The sequence below is a fragment of the Erinaceus europaeus genome, chromosome 10 (genome assembly GCF_950295315.1).
Source record: "Erinaceus europaeus chromosome 10, mEriEur2.1, whole genome shotgun sequence".
NCBI classification, from domain to species: Eukaryota; Metazoa; Chordata; class Mammalia; order Eulipotyphla; family Erinaceidae; genus Erinaceus; species Erinaceus europaeus.
Window position 1 is genome coordinate 119,509,510 of NC_080171.1, and position 26,072 is coordinate 119,535,581.

The following is a 26,072-nucleotide window of genomic DNA, read 5'->3' on the forward strand; positions in this document are numbered from 1 at the left end:
AGTGAAATACTTCACACTCCGTGAAAATTACACATCGACTATTAGGCTGATGAAATTCTTTCATCACAATAACTATAACATATTAGTTATTCTTACGTTGTGAAACCCCACACTCATTAATCTCTGCTTTGATCTTTCAATTTACTTTCCAAATTCCACTTCCTTTGCAAATGTACTAATATGATTTGTTGGAAGGTGATCCTTTTCTTACCCAATCCCTTTGTACTGCTCAGCACATATGTATAGACACCCAGTCAGCACACCAGCTATCAGAGTGTCATAGCAATAAGCCAAGCAAGTAACTGAAGAAGAATCATCATAGAAGCTATCTAGGCTTTAGTTTCTCCATTGTATTTCTTTGTTGTAATGGATTAGTAATGCTAAAGCATCTTAAGTATAACCCAGAAGTTCTTCCACTGACCAAAGAGAAGAGGCTCAGAGGCTTTAAGAGACAGAAGAGGACTTGATGAAAGTCCCAGGATGACTAGGGCCCTGCAAGGTTAATAAGCCAGGTGCCTGGACATATTTCAGTGTTTGTTCTCCCAAACCAGGATAAGCTTCCTTTATTCCAAAAGCCTTTCCCTCTAGGGTTCCCTAACACGATTTATGAGACCCAAGGGCTTGCCTATAAAATGGGCACAGGAAGAATAGATCAAGGACCACGGTCTTCCATAGAACTTGACAAAAAGAGGTACCTTATTTCTTTTATCTTGCAACTTCTTTGCTAAGGTTAGAGTCTCCGGACTGGCCCAGGGCTAGATGAGATTAAATAAATAAGGCCTCCACCTACATTGTCTACTTCTATTTATAGTCTTTATTGAAAACTGGCAACTCTCATTTCCACATTGTTAAAAGCTGGACCCAGTTATATTGTACACTAAGTTATCTAGACAAGACTCTCTCCATGGCCATGATTCCTTATGGACTTAATTCTTCATCTTTAAATTTGCACATGTAGCTTTAATTGCATGTTAACATAGACCTACACCAGGCTCCTCTTGTAGCTTCTCTTCTGGTTTGTATTGTGAGACTCTCGTCAGAAAAGAACCTGGAGGACCAAGAAGACTCTCTAAAATAAAACAACTGGAAAGATATTTCAAAGTCTCAACTTTTAAAATCTCAAGCAACATAAACGCGGACACTCAAAAAGTATTCAGCAATACTAATTTAAAAACAAGTTGAAATTTCTGGCTTTCCTTGGGAAATGATCTCTTGTCTTGACATCGTTCATTTAAGTATTTTTCTGCCCACCTGCGGGGGAAAGCTTTTAGAGTGGTGAAGCAGGGCTGTACGTGTCTCTCTGTCTTTGTCCCTCTCTATCTCCGCCCCCCCATTCTCTCGATTTCTGATTGTTTCTATCCAATAAATAAAGATAATTTAAAAAATATTTTTGTAGAGAAAGGGACATATCCTAGCACTGCTTCACCATACATGTAGCACTCTGTGACTTTAACCCAGCACACGATAAAACCCTAGTGGGTGAACTATCCCTTGGCCCCCTTGACGTTAGTAATTAAAAAAAAAATGGAATAGTCCTACAGTGTTAGGAGACAACTTTAATTGTCAGGGCTCTCAAGATAGCACATAAGAATTTAACTCTGAAGAGTGTTTTTCCTGCAAAAGTGGTCTGGTTCAATCCTGATGCCAATTACCTGGTTATACTGTTGAAAAGCGGATAAGACAACAAGCATATCCCAATTACAGGAATTACAATGAATAGTAATGACACGGAAAGACCTCTGCCCCTATTACCTACTAACAGATTTAGACTTCTTCTCAATAACCAAAAAGGCCCCATACTCGAAATGAGAATGGGACAGAGGTGCAAACACATTCACACCAAACCTTCTACATTTTCTCTAGGCTAAGATTCCCTTCCACTAAAATGCTGTTCGGTTTCTCCCCTCACAGAGGTCTGAGCTGTTTGCAAAGCAACAATTCCTCATTCCTCATAGCCCCACATCCATGGCAGACCAGTGGCATCTGGTTCAATATTTCATTAAATCCTCCTGAAAACTCACAGTTCAATCTATTAGGAAACTACAGTCCCCAAGCAACATAAATTACCTGGCACTGTGGCTGCAGCACGGCGCACAGCCCATTGGCCGTGGAGACATCTATAGCTGCAGGTTTGCTGCACATTCTGGATGCAAGAAACATAACCTCCCTCAGATGTAAACAGTGAGACTTCTAAAAAAAGTTTTAGGCAGGAAAAGGTTACTTAAGTCTAGAATGAAGGATTGTGTGTAGGTATGTGTTTGCCTTAATTAACCTGGAGTTCGATGTTGAATCTCTTCTTGGGAACATGCAAGGCATTATTATTATTATTATTATTATTATTATTATTATTATTATTAGCCACTTCTATAGCCTGAGGATCTCCCACTCCTCTCTCTGCCTTCAGCAAAATGACTGGAAGCAGTCACACATTGGTCTCCTCAAGAGGAGGTTCTGCTCTCAACAGAAATTTATAGCTAATTTCTTTTTTGCTGCTGGGCATCTGTAACTTATGCAACTCAGAAGTAAGCACAGACTTCATTCTGGACTGTTTTTGACAATCCGTGGTCAGTCAACACAACCTTTAACTGCAGCTGTCACTTCCAAGGTACCAGAAGCATGGGCACCTTTGATGCTCCCGGGAGCTAGGATATAACAAACAATACTAATGTCAGGCTAGGGACAATGGAAGTACCTGATCTGGCCTCGGTATTGAGTCTTGAGGGATCCTCCTGTAATTTGCACCTTTACAGCATTTCTCCTCCTACTCTAGGCTAAGAACCCAAACTTTAGTTTGTAATAATGACAGAAAGGTAGGCAAATCTTTGTATTTCACTTTTAGGGACCCCAAACTATAGGCCTAATGACTGCCTACATGTATCTTGAGGGTTGTATTATTTTAAGAGTTTAACGTTTAAAGCTTGTTGCATACAGCATGAAAATATAAAATGAAGCTTTGGTGAAAAAAAAATTCTCAGCTCATTTACAAATGTACTGCTTGGTAGTTTGAAGGAGCAAAGACTCTAACTGCTGTGATTGTGTGTCAGACACAACAATCAATCATACTAGGCCTTTCTGGGCTGAGCGCTTTCCCCAGGCCTTTGGGACCTGTCACAGTTTAAGACTTCTTGCTTGCTGAAGCTGACCTAGCTGCATGAGAAAAATACAGACATTCTCAAATTAATTGTGTGGTCCTTGCATTGTCACTACTGTGTCGTGAAATTAGCATGGCTGACATCATTCAGTTAAGCAATCATCAGAAAAGTCACATTAAAGCAATCTGAGTAGAGGTTGCAAATTGGAATTTGCAGCTGTATGTTTACTCTCCACACACCCATCTCTAAGCCCCCCCCCCCCCAGCACTTAAGTTATCTGGGCTTCAGTTTTTTCATATAGAAAATGAGAGGTTAGAAAGAGCTGAACTCCAAGGCTTCTTGTAGCTCTTGAAATTCTATGCATCATTTAGTCTGAACAATCTTATGCATTAAATGCATTCCAAATTATAGGAGTGGAAAGTGAACACTTGCCTACCAAAGCATGTTTCTAAATTACTTACACTGTTGTTTCAGGAATGAGTCTGTACAGAAAAAAAAAAAAAAAAAACAGACCCAACTTAAAAAAAAAAAAATCACATTTAAAGTAATTACTATCCATTCAGCAATATGAATATACAGCTTTGCAAAAGAAATAAATAAAAGTAGGCACATTAGCAATCAGTTCTTGTGATTCCTCAAGATTAAATAAAAACAAGAACACTCCTCACTAAAATCTTGCCTCAGAAGTTGTGGTATATATACACAATGGAATACTACTCAGCTATAAAAAATGGTGACTTCCCCCTTTTCAGCCCATCTTGGATGGATCTTGAAAAATTCATGTTAAGTGAAATATGTCAGAAACAGAAGGATGAATATGGGATGATCTCACTCTAAGGCAGAAGTTGAAAAACAATATCATAAGAGAAAACACAAGTAGAACCTGAACTGGAATTGGTGTATTGCACCAAAGTAAAAGACTCTGGGGTGGATGGGGGAGGGGGGGAGAATACAGATCCAAGAAGGATGACAGAGGACCTAGTGGAGTTTGTATTGTTATATGCAAAACTGGGAAATGTTATGCATGCACAAACTACTGTATTTACTGTCAAATGTAAAACATTAATTCCCCAATAAAGAAAATTAAAAAAAAATATTGTCTCAGGTAAAAGTTTGGCTAATCCTATAAAATAAAATAAAAAATATATAAGACCTCAGGATACCTATGAGATAAGACTTTATATTCTGGAAAAATTGCATGGAGGCTCACTTTAGAAATGCTCACAGAATGCACTCAACAGTGGTGGAAGTACTTTCAAAGAAATCTATTGCCTTCCCCCACTTTCCCAACAACAAAGAAAAAAGTTTCTGTCCTATTATCTTATAAGCAATATTTTTCCTCACTTAACACAATATTTCTAGAGAGATAACCTTGGGATAGCCATTGCTGACAAGCGTCTGTCACGCAGTGTAACAGGGCAGTTTAAATGAAATTTCCTAGGGGAAAGGAAAGAAAATAATAAACATAAAACGGTGAGAGAAAACACAGCTTCTATCTCTTTATGTCATGTTTCTTACTGTAATATGTCAATGACATTTATTCTGTTCCCGTCTTCATTTCCTTCCATATACTCACATTATTTCTTTAAAGAAGCTATATTTAAGGGGATTGATCTTTATAGAGAAATTTAATTCTAAAATCAAACAGAAATGCAATATATTTCACTGAACATCTCCCACTGAGTCTAGGCAGAGCTTTAGTTGTGTGATATAATAATGAATCTGGATTATGTATGAGCAAATGTTTCTCCTTATTATCTATTTGTGGCAGCAGGGTCCATACAGTTCGGGGGTGGGGGAGTGGGGGGGTGTGGACAAAGAAAACACCATTGGAAGGAACTCCAGTTATATTTGTCAGGAAATAGATTTTCATTGGCTGGAATGAAAATCCAGTGGTGCAATTGGTTAGCATGCGGTGCTTACACAGATTTTCATTGGCTAAGTGCTACTGTTGTCTGCCATGATGGGAGTGCTGGCCACAGAGCACTAGGTCTCATGGACAGTGTGCTGCCTTGTCCAGTGCACGACCCAGGTGAAGACCTGGCCCCTTTGGAAAAAGCTTCAGTGATGTTGTCTCTTTTACTGTCTCTCTCTGCCTCTCCGTCTCTCTATATAAAAAAAAAAGAAAGAAAGGGAGGGAGGAAGGAAGGAAGGAAGGAAGGAATAAAGGAAGGGAGGAAGGCAAGCAGGAATTTAGTATGAGAGAAGTAAGAGATGCCAAAATCAGAGTTGATCAACAAAATTCAGTACTTCCGTCCCGCTACACAATTTGCTGTCGTTCAGGTTATTGATCATTTCATCTAGATTTTTCTCTCTCCTCCACTAATACATACAGTTGAATGCTGATTCTACTCACAGAGGGAACTTTAGGAAATAGTTATTTTTAAGAAAATGGGGATTGGCACATTACATTTCTTCCTAATGAAGAATAGCCTGCAAATGACCGAATTTAGCCAATTTGCCATCAAGAGAATGGTTTAAAAAATGCAAACTAAGAAAAGTACAGTGAATGTAGCCTACACATTTATTTTTAATATGCCTAATTTAGAGTATTTATGATGATACTTCAAAGCATTTTTTGTCAAAATTACAAAAGATGTTTTAAAAGACTTTACTGTAGCGCTTTTTTTTTTTTTTTTAAAGTCTTGGCTACAAAGCAGCCTGGGGCTGCCAAGTTTAATATGAACATGAAATAGTTTGGCATAAAAACCAAGATTAGATCTGATCAAAACATGAAAATATGACCCTGTCAAATTCATTTACAAATATTTAAAAGCTCTGAGGAAATGCCATTCTAAGACTAAGATTGATACTTTAAAAATGCAGAAGTAGATGGGGGAAAAAATTTCAGATGCCAGTTAAATATTTTTAGTGGAACATTAGCAACATAGTAAGAACTGTCCAGCACTGAGAAGCTGAGTACATTTCCTGCCTAGGCAGGAAATAATCTGAATGGAAAACACAACTGGAGCTCAGCAAGCTAGGGCAGGAAGCTGGTATGAATATCAGTTTGGAAACCTAAAACCAGCCAAAATGGCAAGGTGTATATGACTTACAGGCTTTATCTCCCCTTTTCCCATTTCTCTGGCAAGCAGTATTCATCTCAGCATCTGATACCATATTATCTCCGCAGAAACAAAGAAACTAACTAATTAACTAACATAACTAACTAATTACTAACATAATTAACTAACTTACATCAGAGCTGCCGTATCAGATTCGTATCAGATTCATCTATCTCAGCTTCTCACATACCAGAATCACATGCCAACTCTGTTTCTGAAGGAAGGGTTTGCAAGCCCACATTGAGCCTATGTGTCACACCGCATGCCATCTTCTCACTCAAGACACTAGGTTTCTCACTGCTTGCTACCCTAGAGCCACAGAGGCTTTCGCCAGCATGAACAAGCACCTCCCCCTCACGAGTCCCCCAGAGACACAGCAGTGATGTTTGTCCCATCCATTGCCTGGTAGTCTCACCTTGTCTCTGAAGACTCTAACAAGTTACCATGTAAGAAACTAGAGCAGTGCTGGAGTTACCTTTTCTGCAGTGACAAAATGGGAATTAATTATGAACTCCTGAACCCCAGGTGAACTCAGCTGATCTGGCAAGCTGAGAAACAACCCACCTCCCCTTCTTGGATAAGCAGTGGACACACAGCAATGACCGGTTTTGTTTGTTGGAGTCTGGAGCTTAATGCCATATGGTGCTCTGAGGCAAGCAGCCGTCTGGATTTCCATACCAACTATTCACTGCAGTGGGGTGAAAGGAGCTGCAGAATCAACTTGGCTTTCTTATAATAATTTGCATCCTCTGGGGCTTGGAAAACTGCCTATGTGTGAAGGAGGCCAGTCGTTTGTAGCATAGTTCAAGCCTATTGAGATGCCAAAGGCTTTTTAAAGGAGATCAAGTCTCCTAAGTCTCCTCTCTGCTAAGAGTTACATACCACACTCAATGTATTTTCTGTCGTCGCCTCCCCACCCCCATCAAATACAAAGACTAAAATGACACAGAATCTGAGTCTTGTTTGTGGCAAGTTATTTAGATTTGGTCTGAAGCACTGGAAACATCCATACTCTGTTTGTCGCTGCTCTCTGCCAGAGTCATACTTAAGTAGTAGAAAGAAAAAAAAAAAAAAAAAAGACAGCTGTGACAGCCAACAGTCTAACATTACTACTATATTTCATTCTCTGGTGTCTGCAAGTGATTCAGTCAGGCATATTGTTTTCTTCACCCGTGATTGAAATAATCAGAGCATCACCAGCCATTTGGACACTTGTGTTTCGATTGGCTCCACCCTGACTTGCCTCAGGAGAAATATGGGAAGAGTGCAGAAAGTGCCTTTGGGAAGTCCTTTGGTTAAGTCACTGTTGCCACTGTCACTAACAAAGCTGGAATTCTTCAGGCTGCATGCTTTATCTGTGGACCGATGCATTTCTGTGGCCCTCCTGGGCCCCAGGTAGACATGCACCAAATCACACTAGACTTATTTTATTGTGTGTCAGCCAAAGTAACTCTCTTAGTCCAGGTCACAGCCTCCCTCCCCCAAACACTTGAATGCGGGACTAATCTATAATGACGCTAACTGGTCAAAAGCTCTGAGGCTGACCAGTAATTATAAGGAAAAAAGTCCTGCAGAGAATTCAAAACCTGTCTAAACATCATTCTGTTTACTAAGATTAATATGTTTTTAAAAACATTGCAAGATACACATAACACAGAATTTATAAACAACCATTTCTAGTGTACAGCCTGATGGCTTTAAGTTTACACTGTGCAACTATCAGTGCTCTTCATCGCCAAAACTTTCTCGTCTTGTCAAAATGAGAGTCTATATTCACTGTTTTGTTTATACTTACCAGACACACACATACAGAGAGGGGGGGGGAGGGAGAGAGAGAGGGAAAGGGAGAGGAGAGGGAGAAGGAGAGGGAGAGGGAGAAGGAGAGGGAGAGGGAGAGGGAGAGGGAGAGGGAGAGGGAGAGGGAGAGGGAGAGGGAGAGAGATCAGAACACTGCTCAGTTTTGGCGTTTGAGGTGTGGACTGAACCTGGGGCCTCTGGCATCTCAGACATGCACACTTTGTGCTCTAACGTGGAGTTATCTCCCCAGCCCACTACTGCCCCAAATTAAACACTTCTCCCTATTCTTTTCTTCTCATCCCCTGACAGTTAACACTTTACTCTACGAACTCAACTACTCTAGTTAGCTTAATAAGTGGAATTAGACAGTCTTTGCCCTCCTATAACTGCCTGATCTCAGCATGGCAGCTTCAAGTTTTATCCACAGTGTACCATTTGTCAACTTAGACTTCTTTTTTAAAAGCTAAGTAGTATTCCACTGCATTATACACATGCAAGTTCTGTCTACTCATTTTTTTCCCCTGTCTATTGGCAGCTGAATTATCTCCATTTTCTGGTTTTGGTAAATAATACTACTATGAATATCCACATACAATTATTATTATTTTTTATAAAGTTTGTGTTATCTTTATTTATTGGATAGAGACAGCCAGAAATCAAGAGGGAAGGGGGTGATAGAGAGGGAGAGAGACAGAGAGACACCTGCAGCCCTGCTTCACCACTCATGAACTTTCCCCCTGCAGGTGGGGACCGGGGGCTCGAACCCGGGTCCTTGCACATTGTAATACGTGCGCTCAATCAGGTGCGCCACCACCCGCCCCCCCCCCCACGTACAATTATATATGGGGTTTCTGCTTTCACTTCTTTTGGAAATATACTTAGAGATTTTTTAAAAAGCCCAGCAAAACTGCATTTCTGTATTCTACTTGAACACATTTTTCATTTCATGCATACCTGAAAAATGTAATTGTATGTTACTAGAGAAATAAAATTAACAAGTTATATTTGCCACATTACAAAGCTAAGTAAAAACTGACTTGGCTAATACACCCTCTTCCCACAGGTCTTCAGGCATCATAATATTTAGGATCCAAAATAAATGACTTAAATTAGTTTTTTAAAATTTTGTTTAGCTTCTCTTCATTTATGAATCTTTTATCTTGCTCCTTCATGTACCCTGGCTCAGCTTGGTTTTTATGTGTTCAGAGTTCTGGTTTAATTATTGTAAGTCATACATCTATTATCATTAGAATTAGCGGTATAACATCTAAAGAGAAATGTTTTCTGAACACCCCTGGCTTACACTAACAATGCAAAAGTGAAGGCAGTGGTTATACTAGTAACTAAATGATATTCTGAAAATTCAAGTTTAAAGTCACAGAACACATGGTATGGACATACCTGTTAGTAATGTCTCTTAGCTCTCATTGTTAGGAAAGGAAACTGAACGTCAGTGGTTCCTGTTACACTGTACACGACTAGATCTGTAATTTTGAAGCAGTGTCACATGCAGATCTCTATCACTCTCTGCCCTCTTTAATTCTGACTGTCTCTATGCAATAAATAAATAAAGATCATTTAAAAAAAGAACTTATAAGTGAACTCGTGATGCGGTTGTTTTTGACAGCAGTGTCAAGAATAAGTGTAAAAGATTCTTGGAATAAGAACAATTTCTTTATGTTGAGTCCCTGCATTAAACTTTTGTCTAGGGCTCTATGCTGGACAGACTTCCTTTGAGAGTAGTCATTAACAATATGGGCATCAGCTAAGGTGGCAGAGGGACACTGGAGTCAAGTTACAGGATCTTACTGTTGTTAACACAGATGAGTACGCTACAATTCAGGGGGGTTTCAACATTTTAGACAGCACTGAAACTTATGCAAGGCTTATAGACTTGAACTAGCATTCTGAAGTTCCAGGTTGAAAAAAAAAACTTAAGTTTTGAATTTAAGAAGAAAATTCTGGACAAATGATTGAGAAATCAAATCAGATGGGCCATTTCAGTCCTAGCATGAGCACAGAAACTTTTCTAATAAGAAAACAGTGTGATTTTAAAGTGAAGTCTATGGATGCCTGAGCAGTTCCCAGCCAGGGGGAGTAGGCTGGTGGACTCTGGGAAGGGGGTGCTGCCTAGGAGATGCTTTTTAGGGGACAGTGGACAGTCTGGAAGGTGCTAGGTGCCTCTGAGGGCGGGGTGCCAGGCTGTGCTTAGATGTGCTTCCAGGACTCCAACCAAAAGCAACAGAGTGTTTTATATTATTTAATTTTTATTACCTTTTATTTACTTACTTGATAGAGACAGCCAGAAACTGAGAGGAAGGGAGAGATAAAGAGAGACACTTGCAGCATTGCTTCACCACTCGCAAACCTTCTCCTCTGCAGGTGGGGACCGGGGGCTTGAACCTGGGTCTTTGTACTCAACTATTTTTTTTCCATTTATATTGGGGGACTAATGGTTCATAATATAGCTGTTGACATAAGGGTACATTTCTCATCTCCTTATGAAACTTCTCTTCAGAAGAACAGTTAAAAAATTACAGTCTGATGGCCAGACTGACTGGTGTATATGGTAGCGGCTCAAAAACTTGATGGCCCTGAAGATAGTTTAAACTGGGATTCTCCTCTTTAAAGCCAGGTTGAAAAGGTGTTGGGGCGTGTGTGTGTGTGTGTGTGTGTGTGTGTGTGTGTGTGTGTGTGTGTGTGTGTGTATGTGCGCGTGTGTTAGTTAAAGGGGCCAGGGGCCTGATCTCCTTTTTCCTGAGTTTGTTACTTGCTGGAGCAAGGACAGGGCTCTGATATGATCACGCTGGCACTAACCATCTGCAAGTCACCTCAGGAGGAGGGACTCTCTTGTGTGAACAACCTTCCCTCCCAAGAACCTATAACAATCAACATTGCCGGGGAAGAGTTAGTACTATTTCCTACAGTGGGGGAATTGTTGAGCCAGAAAAATGATTAATAGGAACAAAAGCCAAGGCATTTCATGTTAATCTTATGAGCGAAAACACCCTAAGTGAGGTTCCTCTAGACCCCAAAGATTTTCAACCTGGATGAGAGACTCAAAAGTCCCATAGCAATTCTACATTCAGAATTCAGGAATGAGCTCTAATTACAAACTCTTAAGGCAAAATGCCTGGCAATGTCACCAGTGAGATAAGTGAAGCTTACACTATGTTACATTCCTAACCAGGAACCAAGGGTTCAGAAAAGACATTGTAGGTCAGTGTCCCTACTTGAAAGTGTATTTACTAAAATACATATGTAAGGAAAGTCCATGTTTTTTTTTTTCAGAATAAAGCAATAACTATAGTCATAAGCATGGAGTTGATAAAATAATTTTAAATATGCTCATTTACACATCCATTTTATCAGAGCTGGTGGTGCACCTGGTTGAGCACACGTTCTAGTGTGCAAGGACCCAGGTTTGAACTCTCAGTTCCCACCTGCAAGGGGACAGCTTTGCAAGTGGTGAGGCAGGGCTGCAGGTGTCTCTCTGTCTATCACCCCCTTCTCCATCGCTCTCTGGCTGTTTTTATCCAATAAATAACTAAATATCATCATCAACAACAACAACAATAATAATAAACAGCCACATCCATTTAATTTACCCAACAGATAGTAAAAAAATATGCCTGGGTGTCTGATATAAAAGTGAGCAGCTGTAAGGGCCTAGATGGTGATTCACTCAGTAGAGTGCACGTTACCACTGTATGAAGACTAGGTTTAAGCCCTTGGGGGGTCTACACCAGTGTGGGGGAAGGCTTAACAAGTGGCAGAGTAGTGCTTCAGCTATCTTTCTCTTCTCTCCCTCTCTCTCTCTGTTTCTTATCCTCTTTCAATGATAAAGAAAAAAAAAAAAAGACCACCAGGATAGCTGAGTCATATAGGCACTAACTTTACTATCTGGTGGGAAAAAAAAAAGAAATCAAGATTTCTGAGTCCCCTGGGAGTACAAATGCACAGGGTGATCTGCTACACACACCTGGAAGATGACCACCTCATCTCAAGTTACATTCTGTACCAGAGTCTCAGTTTTATTCTCTCATTACCTTTACTGGATAGGTGGGCAGTTCTGCTTGAGAACGTTAAACCGCACCTCCTGTGGTCATCAAAAACAGATCTTTGAGCTCACCCTGGGTCTCACAGAGCACGATGTACCTCTGAATGTGACTGCTGGGGCCGTGTAGCAAGGTGGCTATGAGTCAGCTGCATGTGAGTTCGATCATATGCTGCCTAAATCACCTTGAACACCTTTTCAAACTTCGGGGTCACTGAGTTAGCATTTTTCAAACACCAACTGTGTTATCCCATTTGAGCTTCACGTCCCCCATAAAGCAGACATTACTATTATCATTTCCAGATCCCACGTCTGCAAACTGACCTCACCAAGGTGAAGCAGATCATCTAAATGCTGTTCTAAGCAGGAGCTGGGAGGTTAACCCAGATTCGCAATATTCTAAACACCCAAGTGGGTGTCATTTTATCCTTTCTTTTCTTTTCTTTCTTTTTTTTTTGATACTTTCCTCCCATAAGCAGAATATTTATATTCCCTGTTATCTTTTTAAAAAAACCAACTTAGGGAGTTGAGCCGTAATGCAGCGGGTTAAGCGCACTTGAGGCAAAGCCTAAGGATCCCGGTTTGAGTCTTTCCTGGCTTCCCACCTGCAGGGGAGTCGCTTCACAAGCAGTGAAGCAGGTCTGCAGGTGACTCTCTTTCTCTCCCCGTCTGTCTCCCCCTCCTCTCTCCATTTCTCTCTGTCCTATCCAACACTCTTTTAGACAAAATAAATAAATAAAACCAACTTATTTATAAGACACTCTTAGTGAACCATTAGAAGAACATAGTTATATAAAACACTAGGTCAGTTTCAGACATAGTGGTTGGCAAGGAGATATTAGGGTAATTTGATGGCACTCAATTTAAAAGAGGCCTTTGGGGGGAGGTGGGCAGCACTGTACCAGGTTAAGCGCACATTGTACAAAGTGCAAGGACCAGCGTAAGGATCCCGGTTCGAGCCCCGGGCTCCCCACCTGCAGGGGAGTCGCTTCACAGGCGGTGAAGCAGGTCTGCAGGTGTCTGTCTTTCTCTCCCTCTCTCTGTCTTCCCCTCCTCTCTCCATTTCTCCCTGTCCTATCCAACAACAGCAGCAACAATAATAACAACAATAAAAGACGGTCTCTGGGAGCAGTGGATTCATAGTGGCAGGCACCAAGGCCCAGCAATAACCCTGGAGGCCAAAAAAAAAAAAAAGCCTTTAACACATCAATTTGCTTAACTTGTTACTGTGAAAGCTCCCTTATCATCTAGAAAACTGAAGGACATTAAGTGATTTGTGTGCGCGTATGTTTTGTTTCATGGTTGTCAAGACGTGCTCTAGAGTAAGAAGATCCCAGCTTCTGATCTTATATGATTGCAGATTAATTCTACATATTCTAAATAATAACCACAAAGACACATCTACTGTGATTTCCAAAATGCATTTGCAAAGAATAAGCTTTTAGACAGGTCTCTGCATAAGAGCATCCAGACTTGAGGCATTCTCTACACACAGCTCACACAGCTCTAATGGAGAACAACAGTCCCCATATCACATTCAGGCAGACAGAGCGGCCACAGGCCAGTTAACGCCAGCTTGCCTCCAGCCACATGGTACAGACAGCTTTTCGAGAGCAGGACTTTCATCAGACTTTCCCTCTTTTTTGTTTCACGATGTCTTCAAAAATCCTATATTTACTGAGATATTTTTGTCTTGGTTCTACTAGCACTGTTTAACTACAATAGAGCCTGTGCTCAATATTTAATGACAGATGCTACATTTTCGCAATGTCTATCTGTAAAAAAGGTGTCATGGAATGGAGATCGAGGTATAGTGCTTCAGGATTAAAGTATTTATCTAGAGCAAATATTTGCATAGTAGAAAAATTGGTATTTGCTATTTTGATGAAGAATAAATACCTATTTAATTATTTTCATGTTGGGGTACAAAAGACAGCTTCCTCAACAGAGCATGTACCTTACCATGTGAAAGGGTCTCGGCTGGAGTTCCAAGTATCTCCCCCTCCCCTCCCCCTCCCTTTCCCCTCCTCTTCCTCTCCCTCCCCTCCCCCTCCCCCTCTCCCTCTCCCTACCTGAAATTTAAAAAGAAAGAAAGTCCATCAGGAATACTGGAATTAGGGAGGAGCAAGGTGCCAGAGCCTACATAAACCTCATATATATAAGTACACTGAAGTGACAACATCTGTGATTTCTTTTTACCACAATGTCCAAGACAGAAATACAACTACAATGAATACAAATGCCCTCAGATTTCTAGAAGAGCTATAGCAACTTTAGAAACCATAGTCTATATAATTAGAGTAAAACTGATGATCCTTTTCTGCTAAACTCTTGAGGATGTTATTGAGATAAATTACCCCCCTGACATGTTGAACATCCAGGGATTCCATCTATATAGGTTTATTTAACTACATACATGAACATAACACTATCTTATTCAATTTATTTTATGATCCTGATACAATGTTGTCATGTTTCTACATAAAACTGTAATTTCATAAATGTTAATCTCATAGTCTTTATCTTTTTTGCCATAGTCTTTCTTAAAATTTGATTTACTAAAGCAGTGTGGGCCCCAAAAGAACATATGCTTTTGGGAAAGAGAAAAAAAATTTAAAGGCATTTTAGTTATAGAATTTTTTTTAAATTTAAATACTTCACAGTTATTTTTCAAGGAAAAAAAAAGATTCCTATTAGTCCAGACACGTATCAGATGGATTAGTATTCATAAATAAAACAATGTATGGACACAAACTGACGAATCTGCAAGATATTTGTAAGACATTCAAGACAAATACAATTGATAGTTATCTGAATTTGTAGCTTTACCAACTAGATGCTAAAGAATTTCATGATTTACTATGAACTGAACAGAATTCTTTTTCTATTAGAGAACTACCTTTGGAAATGTTTCTTTTTTATAGTAAGAAGTCCAATTCTTCAGAAGACAAAATGATCACTCAGTTAGCAACCAATAGTGTCTGTCACCTGATGAAACTGGCTGTTCCTTCCTCCCAAGAGCTCAGGCCCAATGTGGCCTGGCAATGTCCGCAAATACAGCCAGTGGCTACTGACAAGATTCCTTCCAACCATTTCCAGAAATGCTGCTGAATTTATTATGATCAAACTTTTTCTTGGGCTTAAGTTGGCTTTAGAGCACCCTGGCTAGATGGGAAGTAGGCTAACTCATGCAGTTTGCTGAGCGCTAGGTTCTAACCTGCAAAAGCAACTAGTAATACAAAGGAAGTCACAAATGAGCGGATTCTTTCCTGTCAGCTCTCTGGTACTCCCACACCGAAGGCCTCCTGAGTGAGAGTGGAAGGATGTTTCTAAAAGACACACGAAACCACCACCAAAGGTCAAGACTCACATTAACGGAACAAAGATGAAAGGAGCCTGTGGAAGCACCAACTTCTGAGAATATTTAAGTAATAAAATATAGCAAGGGCCTGCATTTGTAGATCATAAGAAGTCTAATAATGCCAGCATAGGCTGCTACATAATAGAAAACCTGCCATTTTGGAAATGCAAAGATAATTTATTTCTGTTTTTTTTTCCTTTTTCTTTTTTCTTCTCCATTTGAAATAGAGTAAACTAAGGCCTAGGGTAGTTCTGAAGCAGAAAGTTGAAAGAAGGGTCTAGGAATTTTAGCTCTAAATTCAGCGTTCTGCAGCCCAAACGATATTGATTGTTATATACAGTGTACTTAATTTGCAATCAATCAAATGTTTTAATGCTGCTACTTTAGAATACCACTTTAATCAGAAAATTTTAGTGGTCCAAGAGGTGGCGCAGTGGATAAAGCATTGGACTCTTATGCATGATGTCCCAAGTTCAATCCCTGGCAGCACATGTACCGGAGTGATGTCTGGTTCTTTGTCTCTCTCTTCTGCTATCTTCCTCATTAATAAATACAATCTTTAAAAAATAAATTTTTAAGAATTTTAAAGTGGAGTTTGTACTATATGGCTGTTCAGGTCTAAATTCCATGTTTTGTATTTAAGTGCATATCTGGTGGTGAATCTGTCTGACAGACTACCTAATCTGCATTTTAGAAACAAACAAAAAATAGTACATGCTGTGAGAACAAACTATTTAAGTGGATTATCTAATAAATAATTGTGTGAAGTCATCAGGAGCTATTTAGTCTAAAGCTGTGTCAAGGACGTGTGTTACTGTAGGCAATCTCCACATGCATCATTTATTACACAACCTCCATGACTACCTTACACATCAAGGTAGAATAATGAGTCCAGCAGAAATAGCCCCCTGGAGAATGTGTTGACATTTAGCTCAGGTGACAAGGGCAGCTGGATTAGCAATTTCAGGCTGTTTCTTATAGAACGTTTGCCAAGTGACACAAAGCACAAGGCATTCCCACAACTTAAATTAAAACTCTCCAAAGTGTTTGCTTTCAACATCCAGACATAAAAGGATATACTACTGCTTAGAATTTATATTGAAGCACACTGGGAAATAAAACAGTGCAAATTACTGGTATCTAAGACCAGTGTTCTTTCTAAGTATCAAAATGAAGAATAATCAGATTCCAGGAGAAAGCTGTAAGAGAAGTAAGATATATTGAAATTCAAGAGGTAAAAGGGAGAGATAAGTCGTAAGAGGGAGGGATAAGTTATTAAAACAGAAAGGGAGATAAAGAGAAGTAAAAAAAACAGAAGAAGAAATAAACATGAGGAGAGAATTGATAGGCAATAAAAGAAAGGGATGGAGGTCTATATGAAGAGTGGACAGAAAGAGTTGAAATGACAGAACCAAAGATTAGTGTTATCTACAGTTGTGATCGAGTAGAGACTTGTCCTAAGATGTAACTATGAGAAGCATAAATAAAGACACACAAAACAAAGATGGTGTGTGTGTGTGTGTGTGTGTGTGTGTGTGCATATATCTCTATATATGTGTATGCATATACACTTAGAAAGAGATATAGATAAAAAAAATCCAGATTTTTAACTCATCCCTTAAGTATTTGTTTCATCTTCATCTTGACGTTCTTCCTCTCACCCTACAACAACTCTGAGTGGCTTTATTCACCTCAAACCTGTAGCTCCCTCTTCCATGATATCCTTGATTCTGACATGGAAATTACTCTTATACCAAAGAAGTATATCCAGCTACTCAGAGGACATCTTTACTTAACTTTTCAACAATAGTCAACTTAAATGAAAAGCTGTACTGCTTATCTTCATGCCCCACATATATCATTTGACATGGATTCTTTCTAGTGAATGGCAAATACTCACTAAATGGCCCCACTCAGTAACTAGGCCTTTTCTGTATACTGTTGCCTCTGTCTTGGTAGCCACCTTCAAAATGGCTGTTAAATCTTATTTCCTAAATGACTCTAAGTTTTTGTTTTTGTCTTCATACAACTGTGCTTCCTTGTCTTAATGTCATTTCCCTCTGCACTGCACTCAACTCTAACATCGCAGCCAACTTTCTAAGATAAAGAAGTCATCAGTAGATTTTAGATCCATGTCCAGCCTCCCTGGATGACCAGAAAAGAATTTTGAGACTTCATTTTTCCAATCGCTCCATCTTCACCTACTTCTACCCATGACTTCATTCCTACTCTATACTTTAAAGCTACAGAGAAAAGGAACAAAGCCTGACCATGACCTCTGTCCAGAGACATTTATCTATCAAATCATTTATCTATTAATCATTGTAATTTGAAGCAAGGTTTTACTCATTTCCACAAAATAAAAGAACAATGACCACATTTCCAAGTATTAGAGGTAAGGACTGCTTACTATAGCTACACATTTTTCTCCTCCCCTAGGACACGTCCTACAGCCAAATTCTTCTATTGTGTGTCCAAATTCATTTAGATGCCTTGTGCTTCGACCAGGGTCTTCTTTTATATTAATTAATGGATTTTTTGTTTTTTTGCTCTTCACCAGAACTTCACTGTTCTAGGCTCAGACTTTTTAAGATAGAAAGAGACAAAGAAGAAGGTGGAGGAGGAGGGAAAGGAGGAAGGGGAGGATGAAGGGGAAGAAGGAAGAGGAGGAAGAAAGGAAGGAAGGAAGGAAGGAAGGAAGGAAGGAAGGAAGGAAGGAAGGAAAGAAGGGAGAAGTAAGGGAGGGAGGGAGGACAAGAAAGAGGGAAGGGTGGACACAATAGCATGAAGCTCCCCTCAGTGCAAAGGAAGTTGCGTTTGAACCTGGGTCATGCTCGTGGCAAAGCAAGCACACTAGCCAAGTGAGCTATGGTGCCAGGCCCATCAGCTTCTTCTCTGAGAGAGTTATTTCAAAGAGCTAACCTGCCTCACTCCCTAGCATGGTGTCTGCATATAATATGGGCACGGTGCATCGTGTGACAAGCATGGTCTTCATTATAATGAGACGGAAGTCTTCTTTCCATGGCAAATGTATTAGTATGTCCCTCAGAAGTCCACAAGTACTATTTTTGGGCTAATAAATGGCTTGAGAGATCATGAAGAGCTTTATGTGCCGACTTGGGGAACCTACCTGATTCTTGTTCTGACATGACAACCTCAGCCTATTCATGGAAGACAATCACAGCCATTTCCTCTAAATCCATCTCACAGCCTTGAATGCTACATGATAACAAATGCCAACAATCACGGAGTCACAGATGTGGCTTCACCCTCAAAGCCATCTCAATAACTAAATATTTGCAGGCGCACGAAGCAACCTGGCCAACAGCGGGATATGACCGTATCTTTGGCAACGGTTGGGAGCTCACCTTTTCTTCATGACCAGCACAACTCCAAGAAAAATAATAACGAACAGCAAGATGCCAGCAATGACTCCAGCGATTTTGACTGTGTGGTCTGTTTGTTTCTCGGGTTCTGGGACTGGTTTTGGAGTGGCAGCTCCTGAAGATGAGGAGAGAGGGTGGGTATGAGAGAATAAAGATGTTACATTCAACAACGACAACAAAAATGCTGCATTGAACAGAGTAGTAAGACTTATCAGAGCTAACAGACAGACAAGCTTTGATGTTTTTTTCCCAAAGCTTTCATATGCACTGAAAGGAATGTAATTGTCCACACTGTTCTTCAATATTTCACTAAAACCATAACATAAGCTGGATAGCACACCCACGCCTGACCCTTTTACAAGAGACTCTTCTCAAACAGTTTTTAATATTTTTATTTTCTCTATTGGCTTCCTGCTCTTTCTGCTGCTAAAAAAAAAACTTGCTAGCAAGACAATAGCTATCCTAAGCCTTTATCCAAATTTGGTGTGCTGAAACATTTTCCCCAATTATTTTTCACAAATGAAGCAGTAATTCCATAACATATTAGCCTAAACACCTGGAAAAGTGAGATAAGCTCATTCACCATGCTTTTGTGCCAGCCATGGTTTTTGCACACAATAGAGATTTTTCTTCCAACATGCCTATGGAAATCTAAATCTAGGTCACATCTGGTAGGCACAAGACTCCTTCTAAGCAATTTATTCACAACGTGGGAAACAGCTGATGAACACACTACTGGCACCCACATTTAATATCTGTTTAAATGAGATAACTGGGCCTGCACAGGGACTACTGTCTTAGCTCTCTTGTTTTCCCATTTCTAAAACACTTTCTTCTGCTTTCAGGATAATCTGATGGAATGTCAAATCCATGCCTGATGAAATATCCATTTCCTCTGCTAAATGAGTTCAGGGTGAAAAAATATTTTGAATGTCATGTTCAATTCACTAAACAGAATCTTTTTTATTTTACTTATTATTATTATTATTATTATTGGTGGTAAGGGTTTCATTTTCATGAACGTGACAGTGCTCAGCATGGACCCCACAGTGCCACCCTCACAAGGTGGACCACTATACTATACTACTATATCCTAATGTCTCAATTAGAATTCTCTTGGGTTTTACTGCAAAGAATGGAATCAACATTACTGTCGGTGTCCCTTCCTATCATTTCCTTCCCTGGGTTTTCTATTCACGTTTCCTCAAAATGTTGAGAGGTACAGCCATCAGCTATCTTTGTGTCTTGGGTATTGGGAAGAGTCTAAGATGAGTCATTGGAAAAAACAGACAGTGCCAAGCTGTCTTTCCATCTGTTCCCACTGGGATCATATCAATAACTTTCAAAAGTGTCACCACCTGCCCCCCACTTCCGTGTCAAGAAGAACCCTCAGCTTTTGTCACAACCCTCAATCCCAACACTCCCATGATGAGTTTGCTGCTGCTATCTCCACTCAGAGGCACCACCCAAAGTCAACTCATGAGGGAACCTACTAATACATTTGCCATGGAAAGAAGACTTCCGTCTCATTATAATGAAGACCATGCTTGTCACACGATGCACCGTGCCCATATTATATGCGGACACCATGCTAGGGAGTGAGGCAGGTTAGCTCTTTGAAATAACTTTGAAATAACTCTCTCAGAGAAGAAGCTGATGGGCCTGGCACCATAGCTCACTTGGCTAGTGTGCTTGCTTTGCCACGAGCATGACCCAGGTTCAAACGCAACTTCCTTTGCACTGAGGGGGCTCAAACCTGGGTCCTTGCACATTAGAACATGTGGGTTCAACCAGGTGTGTCACTACCCAATCAATTTTTATTTTTCTATATATTGCATATTGAAAACTATTCCACTTATCTCACTAGATATAGCCAACAAGTTCTTCTGATATATTTCTTAAATTAAAAATTCACATAATTTTGTTCTTGTTAAAGTAAAATATACCAGTAAATTCATAACCTGGAAAAGACATTATTTCCTGCTAGGTGGAGTTTGGAACTTTGCCCTGTGATTTCTTAATAAATCACTATTTATTATTAATCACACACAGAGGTAGGAAAAAAACACTTTTTATGGGGCCGGGTGGTGGCACACCTGGTTGAACACATATGTCACAGTGTGCAAGGACCTAGGTTCAAGCCACCGGTCCCCACCTGCAGGGGGGAAAGCTTCACAAGTGGTGAAGCAGGACTGCATGTATCTCTCTGTCTCTCTTCCTCTCTATCTCCCTTTTCCTTTCAATTTCTGGCTCTCTTTATTCAATCAATAAGTAAATAAAGATAGTAAAAAAATATATTTAACCAAAAAAAGCTTGACAAAGGTAAAGAGTTCTTAATATAAAAAAATAATGTGGCAACCCAGAAAGTGGCACAGAGGGAGAGAGATCTGACCTATGTACATGAGGTTTTTTTTGCCTCCAGGGTTATTGCTGGGGCTCGGTGCCTACACTATGAATCCACTGCTCCTGGAGGCTATTTTTCCCATTTTGTTGTCCTTATTGTTGTCATTGTTATTGTTGCCATTGCTGTTGCTGTTGGATAGGACAGAGAGAAATGGAGAGAGGAGGGGAAGACAGAGAGGGGGAGAGAAAGACAGACACCTGCAGACCTACTTCACCGCCTGTGAAGCGACTCCCCTGCAGGTGGGGAACGGAGGTTGGAACTGGGATCCCTGTGCCGCTTCCTGTGGCCTCTAGCCATGTGAGCTTAACCTGTTGTGCTACTGCCCGGCCCCCTGTACATGAGATTCTGAGCTTGATCCATGTAATCTCGTGTTCTTGAGTGCTGATCTGTTCTTTCTCATTCAATAATAATAAAACAACAACAACAACAACAATAACCAAACCCTGCAGACAGCTCATGCACTATGAGTCCTCCATAAGAGAACAGTTAATGCTGTTAACAACCACATGTTTGATTCCATGCACAAAACCACTTGTTACTTTTTCTTTGGCAGGGTCTTTCAGCTCCCTGAGAACAATTGGCTGAGTACATATGCTGGGGTCAGAAAAAGCCCTCTCTGATTCCCTTTGGGAAGCAGGTAAGCACAATGTCATGCAGACAGCATGGGCGGGGGTATTATCACTCTTTAGTGCTGACTTCGACTCATTTCACATTTCAGGGCAAGAAAATGAAATGTCCTATCTCTGCAGGACACAGTAGCAATGCGATTATAGTAGCAATCATGCAAAGTGGGAAAGTAACTCAGAAAAGGTGGGGGGGGGCTGCCTGTGAAGGGCTCTGTCTGTGTCTGTAACACCACAGTCAATCACAAGACCACGGCTACAGAAACTGGGAGAGGGAGTGATATGTGCATCTGAGTTTAGGATGATGCAGGGGAGGCATTAAATTAAACATAGGTCGGGATGAAATAAGACATAGTCCAGAGATTATCTTGTGGTGATCACCTGTCATTTCTAGGCTCACTCTGGCTATACCCTTGCTCCTGCCTGTCTTCCTCTGTGTGCACCATTTCTCCATTCCTTCCTGAAATTGATATTTCTCTGCACTATGCTTTGCCAATATATTCTTCTCTCCATTTCTTTTTTTTTTAAATCTCTGGAAATATGTATTTGTTAGCCACCAGCCAGCCTTAGACAGAGGACAGTTTGTGAAAGAATGTGATTGCAAGTAAGTGTTTTATGCCTGGCTCAACCCAATATGTGAATTAACAGCACTGTTCACAAGCTACTTGGCAAGAGTCTTATTTATTTATTTATTTATCTACCTATTTTATAATATTTACCCCTCTGTCTTGTTATTTTCTTGCCAGGGTCCTAATAGTATACACTGCCACTCTCTGATTTTATATAAATTCCAATTATTTGCGAAAAGTTTTTTTTTTTCTTTTTAGCAGGCCCTCTTGCCTACTGCACACTTAGCTCCTTCTAATGAGAATACAAACAAATATATGAATTTAACACCAAGCATTATTTAGACTTGATGATGGACAGTAACATGATGACTAAGCTAAGTGTCATAGAGAGAATGAGAGTGAGAAGACAGAGAGAGATCTTTGCAAATGCTTCCTCTACTGACTCCTAGTAACTGCACTGCTGTTTTATTGTTAATTTTAATGATCAAGAAAATTTAAAAGGTGGTATTTAAGTGAGTATTTAAGCATGATTTAACGTTTTAGCTAGAACACTGAAAGTGAAAAGCAGCACAAGAAAAGGAATGAATATCCAACAGAGTATTTAGTTCACTTTCAGCCTGGCAGAAAATATCCTGTCTTGGCCCAAAAGTGTATTCTATGTTAAACTAAGAGAAGCAGTCCAGGCTAAGGACATGATGGTTCTTAGTCAGTGGACTGAGTTTGGGGCCCATTGTTGGCTACTGAACTGGAGGCACATATTTATCCAGAAGAGCTGAACATGGCAGTCCAGACTGCCAGAGCCATTGCACAGTCTTAGGTCTTGCTGCCTGCGAGCACCAAGTGTGTCTCACCTTGAGAAAACTCCTTCCTCAAGGCAAGGGAGGGGGGAATGACTGGGTAGTACCAAGGATGTCGGGGACTGCAAGGACCTCTGAGTCTGGGTGACTAGTGCTAGGTTGCCCTAGAATGCAGGGAGATAAATGGTCAAATTCTTCATTTACTCAACAAATATGTATCGAATTTTAAGTCTAGATCTGTGAAGGAAAGGTTCAAAAATAAAACCTCTGTGTTTATGGAACTTATGTTTTTATAAGGAAAGTCAAACACAGATGTAGGCAGCTGAAAATCAAGGGGAAAGATAGAGGTGGGAGGCATATGTTTTGTAGTTGCCAATGAAAAAACATCGGTTCCTAGAACCTGGACTAGCGTGGGGCCACTTAGGAGGAGAATGGAGAGGCTGAGAGAGGTGGAATTGGAGGAGGAGCCAACAGTAGATGTGAAAAGATGCAGCCTACTTAGGGAGGATAGAAATCAGTGAGGAGGGGGGCCGGGTGGTGGTGGTTGAACGTACATGTTACAGTGGCAAAGGACCCAGGTTTGAGTCTCTGATCCCCACCTGAGGGGGAGTTTCATGAGTGGTGAAGTAGTGTGGCAGGTGTCTCTCTGTCTCTCTCCCTATTGCCCCTTTACCTCTCATTTTCTGGCTATCTCTATCCAATAAATAAATAAAGATACTTTATTAAAAAAACGGGGGGGGGGAGTCAGGCTGTAGCACTGCGGGTTAAGTGCAGGTGGTGCAAAGCACAAAGACAAGTGTAAGGATCCAGGTTCGAGCCTCCGGCTCCCCACCTGCAGGGGAGTCGCCTCACAGGCGGTGAAGCAGGTCTGCAGGTGTCTGTCTTTCTCTCCCCCTCTGTGTCTTCCCCTCCTCTCTCCATTTCTCTCTGTCCTATCCAATAATGATGACATCAATAACAACAACAATAAAATAACAAGGGCAACAAAAGGGGATAAATAAATAAATAAATATTAAAAATAAATAAATAAATAGAAAATGTAAAAAAAAAAAAAAGGAGGGAGAAGTCAACATGGATACAAAGAGGCAGCATTAGTATGGGAGAGCCAATGAGTAATGTGAGAGTGGAAATATCCTTTCCTCAAATGGAAGAAATCAGAGCATCTTTGAATGTCAATGCTTTTGATCTATCTCAGCTGGAAAAGTTGGTGATGCATTCAAGGGAGAGGAAGAGATGGCCCTTTGACGATGGAATGGGAGTGGCAGGGATGAGCGTGTCCTTGTACACAAGGGAAAAACTGGCTTCAATCATAGACGGACGTTATACCAAAGCCATGGGGACAGGACAAATATCTGTTTAAAAAAGGGTTGCAGAAGGTCAGATGTGATTTGGTAGTAGACACTTGAATAGGACAGGAAGTACTTGGGGAGAGAGGAAAGAGAATAAACTTTGAAATAATAGTGAGTGCAGTCATTATTGAAAAAAAGAGAGAAAATTGTGATGGGATGAACAGACATAACAGAGAATGTATGAGATTTATTGGTTACTGACCTTGAGTCTCAGAAGACATGCAAGAAGTCTTTAGAGAGGTACAGAGAGGAAGGGAGTGGAGCATAAAGTCTCACAGGAAGAATGGGAAACTAGATTCTTGGGACTCTTGAGAAAACAGACATAATGGTAGCTATATCTACAAGGGAAGGCTGGGCCATGGCCGTGGGTTGATCTCGGAGTACAGAGCTCTAGGATCCACTCCTCATCACTAGAAGGAAGAAGGGGATGAGAAGGAGAAAAAGGAAGATGCCAGTGCTACCTTGGCATTACAAAGGTTATGGAGGGAATGGCCAATGATAAGATTAGTGGTAAAAGCATTCCTGGAATGACCACTTGTGATGGTAATCCCACTCATATCGGGCAGCTGATATTGGTTCCCACCGTCTTCAAATTAGTAACTTCTTACTGAAAACCACCTGTGATGAAGGTGCTGTCAGGAGCCTCAGCAGGGGCTTTAGAGAGGACTCTGCAGACTGGCACCTCACCCTTCTGCAGACTACACAAGGAGGCATGTGAAGTGCTGTAGATGAGCTACACATCCTTGACCAGGGAAGGAGGGAGGGAGGGAGAGAGGGAGAGGGAGAGGGAGAGGGAGAGGGAGAGGGAGAGGGAGAGGGAGAGGGAGAGGGAGAGAGAGAGATTGGCAGAGGCTCCCCGTCAGAAGTTGCAATACAAGTGAATCTGAATGAAGGGGAGGATTCTAAGAGATGTGTGAAAAGGTTGCCTCCTAAGCCAAGAGACAGAGACAGGGAGCCCAAAGAGACTCTGTGGTCACAGGCTATTTTGACGTGGCTGGAGTACAAGTATGTTCTGGGGAGCAGCAGAGGAAAGGGCTTGGGAAGTGGAGAACTTGTGGTGGTGTCTTACTCGGCAGAACAGACTGTACTAGATTCAATGAATTAAATTTACTGCAGAGAATAACGGAACTATGCCTTAAGGAAACAACTGAGCCTCACTACACAGAAGCAGGGGGAGGACGGGCATTCACGCAGCAGTGAGGAGGCCAGCGCCCACTGAGATCAGGAATTTGCAATATGTGAAGTGCCACAGGAGCTGAAACGCATCTCACCAGCTTGCTGTACACTGGCACAGGCAGGTCACCAAATGCCAGGGACGTCAGACGGCTGGTGTGAGTCATCTGTGGAGACATGTGGTTGGCTTCTCACTGGGGACAATGTGTATTTGGCTTTGATGTTGGCACTTAATTCCAACAACACAGTACTGTATTCTCACAACATGCAAAAAGTCTCAAGACTCTCTCCTGGTATACAGGAAAGAAGAAAGAAAAAAAAATAGTGGGAATTTAAATGGGCCTTTCTAAAAGGAGAAGCTGAGGAGGTTGTTAACTTTCATGAGAAGAGACATAAGGA

General features: G+C 40.8%; 1 protein-coding gene across 8 annotated transcripts in view; it reads right to left on the reverse strand.

Moving 5' to 3' along the window:
• PTPRM (protein tyrosine phosphatase receptor type M) overlaps positions 1-26,072 on the reverse strand; it is a 770,521-nt gene that overhangs the window by 238,637 nt on the left and 505,812 nt on the right. For all 8 annotated transcript variants that reach the window (XM_007517155.3, XM_060200700.1, XM_060200698.1 and 5 more), the window contains one exon: positions 18,741-18,873. In XM_007517155.3, the coding sequence (XP_007517217.1) occupies positions 18,741-18,873 (133 nt within the window). The remainder of the gene's footprint in view (positions 1-18,740; positions 18,874-26,072) is intronic.